The sequence below is a fragment of the Girardinichthys multiradiatus genome, chromosome 20 (assembly GCF_021462225.1).
Source record: "Girardinichthys multiradiatus isolate DD_20200921_A chromosome 20, DD_fGirMul_XY1, whole genome shotgun sequence".
NCBI classification, from domain to species: Eukaryota; Metazoa; Chordata; class Actinopteri; order Cyprinodontiformes; family Goodeidae; genus Girardinichthys; species Girardinichthys multiradiatus.
Genome location: NC_061812.1, coordinates 2,788,653 through 2,796,474, shown reverse-complemented (window position 1 = coordinate 2,796,474; position 7,822 = coordinate 2,788,653). Strand labels below are relative to the sequence as shown.

At 41.1% G+C, this 7,822-nt stretch overlaps 1 protein-coding gene across 3 annotated transcripts in view; it reads left to right on the top strand.

Moving 5' to 3' along the window:
• Positions 1-179: 179 nt before the first annotated feature.
• LOC124856267 (centromere protein P) overlaps positions 180-7,822 on the top strand; it is a 117,278-nt gene continuing 109,635 nt past the window's right edge. For 2 of the 3 annotated variants that reach the window (XR_007035293.1, XR_007035294.1), the window contains exons 1-5: positions 197-333; positions 1,589-1,746; positions 1,827-1,978; positions 2,297-2,385; positions 6,489-6,577. Coding sequence is in view for 1 of the 3 variants with exons in the window: in XM_047346569.1 (XP_047202525.1) it covers positions 1,604-1,746; positions 1,827-1,978; positions 2,297-2,385; positions 6,489-6,577 (473 nt within the window). In the remaining 2 variants the exon portion in view is untranslated. Of the gene's footprint in view, positions 334-1,588; positions 1,747-1,826; positions 1,979-2,296; positions 2,386-6,488; positions 6,578-7,822 lie in introns of all 3 variants that reach the window. The other variant, XM_047346569.1, reaches the window with a different exon arrangement.

Below are 7,822 nucleotides of genomic sequence, written 5' to 3'. Positions count from 1 at the left end.
AAAAGCCCTTCATATGGGCGAAATAAATTGCTTTTTGTAGGATTTGTCCTGCGTCCACTCTACTGAGAAGGAACAGGGTTTCATCTATTTCTGCCCGATTAACGTCTGTTTTGTCCTGTTTATTAGCAGTATTAAAACATTATTGTATGACACTTAGATGGTTTTGTGTTTACATTCGTAGTTCTTGTATCTACAGAAACACCCAGTCGGTTTAAAAAGTCTCCGCAGCAACACCGTCTCCCCCCTTTCTTCAGACGGAGGTGGTAGAGTCCAGAGAGCGGGACGCTGCGAACAGCTACAGTAAACAGAGGCCAGCTGAGACGGGCGAGCCAGGTAAAGAAAAGCTCTAAATTAGCTTTTTAACGGCTGGAAATAACTTCAATGTGACCGAATTTACTACATATAAAATTCAGTTTTTAAGTGTAAAATCAAACGTGACGTGTTAAGTAGCTGGTTTTCGTTGTTTATGTTTGCAAAAAAAGCGAGTTTCTTTTACAGTCGCCATTTTTATACAGATCATAAGCTATATATATATATCATCATTAGGACCTTCAGTGTTTGCAGCAAGATGCAGATCTTCTATAAGTCTGTTGTGGAAAGTGAGATCTCTTCTCCATCATCTGCTGGGGAAGCAGCATCAGAACCAGGGACTTAAAAAAGCTCAACAAGCTGATAAAAAAGGCTGGTTCTGTTCTGGGGACTCCTCTGGAACCTCTGGAGATCATTGTGGAAAGAAGGATTCTTCATAAAATGAAGAACATTATGGAGAACCCTGAGCATCCTCTTCATGAGACTGCCCTACAACAACAGAGTGTCTTCAGTCAGAGGCTTCTTCAGATCTGCTGTAAGACGGAGCTCTACAGGAGATCCTTCCTGCCCACAGACATCAGCATCTACAGCAGCTCTTAAAAGAAACCTGCAGAATAACAGCCACAACATTTAATTTCCCTTTAGGATTAATATCTATATATATCTATATATATATATCATCCGTCCATCCATTTAACCAATCATCCATCTGTTCAATACATTGTCACTCCATCCACACATCCATCTGTCTAAGATTGGTCTCTCCAATCTTCCATCCATCCATCCGAGATCTCATCAGAGACTCCAAGGTGTTCCTTGACTGAAAGCAATATATAATCTCTCCAGCAAATTCTGGGTCTCCTGCTCATGTCTAATTTTCAGAATGTAAATCCAGGACACAACATAATCAGATTACGAACAAATTCAGCTGACTTCCTTAGATATGGAGGAGCAGCAGCTCTGCTTGGAGCTGCTGTGGGATGATGGAGCTCCTCTCCTTTCCCGGCCACCCTACATACATAAGAGGCTGATTTTGACTTGTATGAAGGAGCTGATTCTTTAGGTCATGATTCATATATTTGGTGATAGACTCATCGATTGATAGAACAAATTGCTCCTAACAAAATCTCATTAACTGCTAACTGCCTTTGCAGCAAAGTTGAAAATGTTTTTCTACTTCACCTTCTGTGGTCATAATGTTGTGGCAGATTATTTTATATTCCTCACCGTGTCATCAAGTTCCTCTTGTTGTTATCTGAATGTTTTGTTGTTTCTCCAGAACAAAGGGAGGAAAATGAGTGAGAACACTGAGGAGGTGAAGCTGCTGGAGGCTCAGATCATGCATCTGCAGGCAGAAATCAAAACTCTGCAGCAGCAACAGCAGGTCAACTGTAAGGACATCACGTTCCAGTTCACAGGACAAATGCAGGACGCTCTGTGAGTTTAACTCATTTTACTTCCCTCAGGTTACATGTTTGAGTTCCAGAGAGCCATTACAGGGATGTTTGTCTCTGCAGAGCTTTTCTGTGTGGACAGACACAGGACCTGGAGGAGATGGTGGTGTCCAGGCTGAAAGAAGAGGTGGAGGAGCTGGAGGAGGATCTGAAGCTGCAGACGAGGATAGATGGCATCAGTCTGAACAGCTGCATCAGAAAGACTCTGCAGAACCGTAAGGATGCAAATCTGCTGTCAAGTATTTTAAATGAGGAAATACACCACAGTCGGTCACTGGATCAGTGCCACCAGAGTGTGACCTATATATCTGTTTAACATGTTTATCTTTTAGACTCATGTTAAAAGTTTCAGTGTTTCCTTGTTCATCTGTATTATTTAAAACAAGTTACTCTAATCTGCTCACTGGGCTTTTAAAAAGCCGCTTTCAGCAGATTTGCTCAGGACAGAATGTGTTAGATGTCCTGTTTGTCTGAATCATCCCTCGTCTTTCTGGATAAAAGTCTAGTTTTAAATGTTTCTGTGTGTCTGTTAGGTGGCCAGGAAGTGGTCCAGCTGCTTTGTTTGTCAGGTCGCTGCTCTGAGCTGGTCTTCCAGGTAGAGTTCCAGCTTTCTGAGGTCAAGGTGGGTTTTTTTATTGTCCATTTAATCATTTAATTCAGTGCTGGGACCAGTCCCCTTGTTCTTTAATATTTTTGGGCCTATTGGATCTTTCTGGGGCTGTATTTATGTTGGTCTGCTGATCCTCCATCAGTTTGGCAGATTATCTGATGTTATGTGATGAGCAGGTCTGAGGTCACGTATTCTCACAGCCTCGCAGATGAACTCTTTCCAGTCAACTTATTTTACAGACGTCTGGTCATCCAAGCATCTGATGTACAGTTTGATCACACATTTCATTCTGAAGTAAAATCATGTATTTTCTCCAAGTTGAACATTTTCCTAAATGGAGGATTTCAGTTATCCTTGGGTTTTGTTATTTAGTGATGAGACGATGGACCGGGGCTTCATCTGCTGTAATACGGACATTGTTCTGGTCTGAGCCCACACTGGATCTAGAATCAAACTCACAACCTTCTGAAAGACAGCCACTCTTTGTACTGAGCCACAGCTGCTCCAGTGTCATGGAGGAAGAGGATCTCGCTTCCTGTCTCTGTTACCTTAGGGTCAGCATCAGACAATAGATTGATAGAGGAAAGCATCTGATAGGAGGAAATTATAACATACAGGTCCTTCTCAAAATATTAGCATATTGTGATAAAGTTCATTATTTTCTATAATGTAATGATGAAAATTTAACATTCCTATATTTTAGATTCATTGCACACTAACTGAAATATTTCAGGTCTTTTATTGTCTTAATACGGATGATTTTGTCATACAGCTCATGAAAACCCAAAATTCCTATCTCACAAAATTAGCATATTTCATCCGACCAATAAAATAAAAGTGTTTTTAATACAAAAAACGTCAACCTTCAAATAATCATGTACAGTTATGCACTCAATGCTTGGTCGGGAATCCTTTGGCAGAAATGACTGCTTCAATGCGGCGTGGCATGGAGGCAATCAGCCTGTGGCACTGCTGAGGTCTTATGGAGGCCCAGGATGCTTCGATAGCGGCCTTTAGCTCATCCAGAGTGTTGGGTCTTGAGTCTCTCAACGTTCTCTTCACAATATCCCACAGATTCTCTATGGGGTTCAGGTCAGGAGAGTTGGCAGGCCAATTGAGCACAGTGATACCATGGTCAGTAAACCATTTACCAGTGGTTTTGGCACTGTGAGCAGGTGCCAGGTCGTGCTGAAAAATGAAATCTTCATCTCCATAAAGCTTTTCAGCAGATGGAAGCATGAAGTGCTCCAAAATCTCCTGATAGCTAGCTGCATTGACCCTGCCCTTGATAAAACACAGTGGACCAACACCAGCAGCTGACACGGCACCCCAGACCATCACTGATTGTGGGTACTTGACACTGGACTTCTGGCCTTTTGGCATTTCCTTCTCCCCAGTCTTCCTCCAGACTCTGGCACCTTGATTTCTGAATGACATGCAGAATTTGCTTTCATCCGAAAAAAGTACTTTGGACCACTGAGCAACAGTCCAGTGCTGCTTCTCTGTAGCCCAGGTCAGGCGCTTCTGCCGCTGTTTCTGGTTCAAAAGTGGCTTGACCTGGGGAATGCGGCACCTGTAGCCCATTTCCTGCACACGCCTGTGCACAGGTGGCTCTGGATGTTTCTACTCCAGACTCAGTCCACTGCTTCCGCAGGTCCCCCAAGGTCTGGAATCGGCCCTTCTCCACAATCTTCCTCAGGGTCCGGTCACCTCTTCTCGTTGTGCAGCGTTTTCTGCCACACTTTTTCCTTCCCACAGACTTACTTCCCACTGAGGTGCCTTGATACAGCACACTGGGAACTGCCTATTCATTCAGAAATGTCTTTCTGTGTCTTACCCTCTTGCTTGAGGGTGTCAATAGTGGCCTTCTGGACAGCAGTCAGGTCGGCAGTCTTACCCATGATTGGGGTTTTGAGTGATGAACCAGGCTGGGAGTTTTAAAGGCCTCAGGAATCTTTTGCAGGTGTTTAGAGTTAACTCGTTGATTCAGATGATTAGGTTCATAGCTCGTTTAGAGACCCTTTTAATGATATGCTAATTTTGTGAGATAGGAATTTTGGGTTTTCATGAGCTGTATGCCAAAATCATCCGTATTAAGACAATAAAAGACCTGAAATATTTCAGTTAGTGTGCAATGAATCTAAAATATATGAATGTTACATTTTCATCATGACATTATGGAAAATAATGAACTTTATCACAATATGCTAATATTTTGAGAAGGACCTGTAGTTCTGCAGATGAAGAGTTTATGGGGTTAGCCAGCGGAGGGCGATGGAGAGCCATAATTAGTTTACTGAATTCAGATGCTCCTCAAACCTCAGGAAAAATGTGTCTCACCAGCCTGACGGACATCTTAAAACATGAGTACAAGTAGACATGGACTCCTGCTGGTCGCTGCCTCAAGTCATGAAAACAAATAATACAATGATTTGATCCATTTCCACTGAATGGTTGATAAAAGATGCTGCAGTAGAAATGTCCAAGTTTCAAGTTTGACAAAAATTTAACATAAATGAAGTCAGATTTTCAAGAGGGAAGATCTGAGATAAAAATAACCAAAAATGTCAATATGGCTGCCTTCTTTATCAGACTAAGTGATAGCTGCTGAAAAAAATGAATAAAAATGCCCTTTGAACAATTTATACCTAATCAAATTGGTCACATTGATGTCAGTTAAAATCTCCTTCATTAAACATATTGCAAGTGTCTGAAAGCACAAAATGAAGACTACCATTTCTTCTGAGAACCACTTCGGGCAGGCAGTGAACCACCAGTGGAGCTTGTGCCACAGTCTGAGAACCTTTGTCATAAAGTAGAGGATACACTTTGGATCATTCAGTCAGTACCAGACGGGGGGACAAAGAATTGGACCTGTCAGTGATTTGATTATGTTTCATAAATAGCTGGAGGATCTGCTGATGGTCAGAGGATATTTATGGCTAAACCGGATGTTACCTGTCAGATTTAGAGCCATCTCCCTATAAATTAATACAACATTTTATAATTCTTATCTGATTGGATAATCCAGGATTAATAATGTGAACAGATGTTTGGTTGCCATCTTCCATGTGATCTTCCTCAGATACGAAGGAGCCATGCTGATGTTTATTAACTGCGTGGGACAAATTTTAACCGCAACAGCTCCACACATTCAGATGGAAAATTAAAAGTCATTCATTTACTTAGAGGTGATTTCATTTATAAATTCAACATTGGTTCATGGTGGGAAACCCAGACATCCTCCTTCCAGAAACACTCTCCAGCTCCTCCTGGGGATCCAACAATGTTCCCAGGCCAGTGAGGATATCTGGTTCCTGCAGAGAGTTCTGGGTCGGTCCCAGGTCGTCTCCCAAACAGAGAACATCAACATGGAGGCGTCCAGATCTGATGACCCACCTGCAGCAGCGGAGAGTTTTGTGTTTTGACATATTGGAGGAAAACCTTCACTCCCTACTGCAGATGAAGTCCGGATCTGTCGATCCATCTCCTCCAATCTGCCATCACGTCATGCTTAAACTCATCCGCTTGGTTAAAGGTTACTTAACTAAACCATTTAGTACCTGCTACAGATTTCAGTCATTTGTCCTCCAAACATGGAAAAATCTTTTGAAAAGATGGAGATAAGGTTCTTAATTTTCTGTTTTAGCTTTTTCCCAGGCTGTCCTTCTGTCGCGACCTCTGACCTCTGATAGCATCATATTTGCACAGACATCTCTGTCTACATCTGTCCCCTCTATGTGGCGTGAAGGGTCATAGATGTTCCACCAACACAGATGGATTCGGTCCTAATGAAGCCCAGCAGCAGGGCTGCATGCAGGCCCAATTACACCTGAATGTGTCGTTTTACATCTGCATGTCAGAATATCCTCATATTACATCCACAGTTCAGATTATTAATGTTTATTCTGCAGATGCAGCAGGAGCATCCTGCCTGTGTGAACTCAGCTGGTTTGAATTATGAAATAGTTTCAGAAATAATGTTTTTTCTAATTCAATAAAAATTTGGGAGAATTAAAGTTTATTTTTTACTTGTGCAAACAGAACCAAAGCTGAACCTGCCTGCAAACTGGACCAAATATCAGACGTTTTTACTGATGGTGTGATTTCTGCAGGACGGATCAAGAACTGAGCGGAAAATCAGCGACCTGAACCTGGTGCTGGACTCCAACGACCTGCAGAGCCTCAGCAGCTTCCTGTCGAGGTACCGACCTACTCCAATAAATAATGGGAAAATAATCTGAGAGGAAATGATGTGTAACCAGGACTGAAGGGTCTAAAAGCCAGGAGTAAAACCACCAAATGTGCATTGGTTTTAATTTTTAGTTACAAATTAGCAGCTAGCGACATACTCTAAAATAAATCTCTGATTGTTGCTGAGGAAAACTTCCCTCCAAGTGGCACCGGTTAAATAATATCTGTTTTGGATCAAAAGTATCACTAGATACATTTCTTTGCATCATTTCTTTCTCTTTTCCTGAAATCATCCTCTTTTTGGTTAATAGGGACACAAAATATTATCAGTTTTTATTGTTTCATGCAATGTTTAATACAAAAATCAGGAACATTCACATAAAAGTTATAGTTATTTTCTGACCTTCATATTTAACTGCCAAATGAAGATTTTAACTCCGTTAAACGTCATATCCTGAGGTTTTCGCTGATCCTCAGCACTCTCTCTCTTTTTTAATGTACTGTTTTATTGAAGAAGCACAGGAATACACAAGAAGAAAACATTTCGTGGGGTTTTTCTCTTCAGTTTTCACTGAATAGAACAGAAAACAAACATTTAAACAGTTGGGCAGGTTCTTTTTTGACATTGCATCGTCATCTTCAGTAATCATCATTATTTACAAAGCAATTTTACAGAAAATCAGATCTAGTAGGCGCGACATATTCCGTCCATTTTGAACAAATTCTATAAAATGAGTCCGTTTGCAGTTTTAGTTGAGAAGACACTTTTTCCATTTTCTACATTTTTTGTATAATGATGATCCAGTCCTCATTTGTTGGATGTTCATTCTTGAGTCAGACCTGGTGATGACCTTTTTACTTGCTGCTAATAAAATGTAAAGTCATTTCTTGCTTCCTCTGCTGAGGTTGTCTAGCACTATGTTACCTAGATGCACAGTTTGAAAAGAGAAGAGGAAGACAAATGAGAACACATTTTCTACTCTCCTCTGTGTCGTTTTTGAGTTGGTTTAATAAAGACTCATATAATATTTTTCCCACAGAATTCATGCCAGATATTTAAACAAGTTGAAATCCACTGCATTTCCTCTGATTGTATTAGTGACATAAATGTGTGTATTAGTCTTTGGTCAGATGAAGGTATTTTAATGTTCTGGTTGAAATACTGCCAGACCTGCTGGGTTCTTAAAAAATCCTTAGAGCTCAACCCATGTTTTTGCCTCAGAAGATCCAACGTTTGGAGAGCCCCCTGTGGACA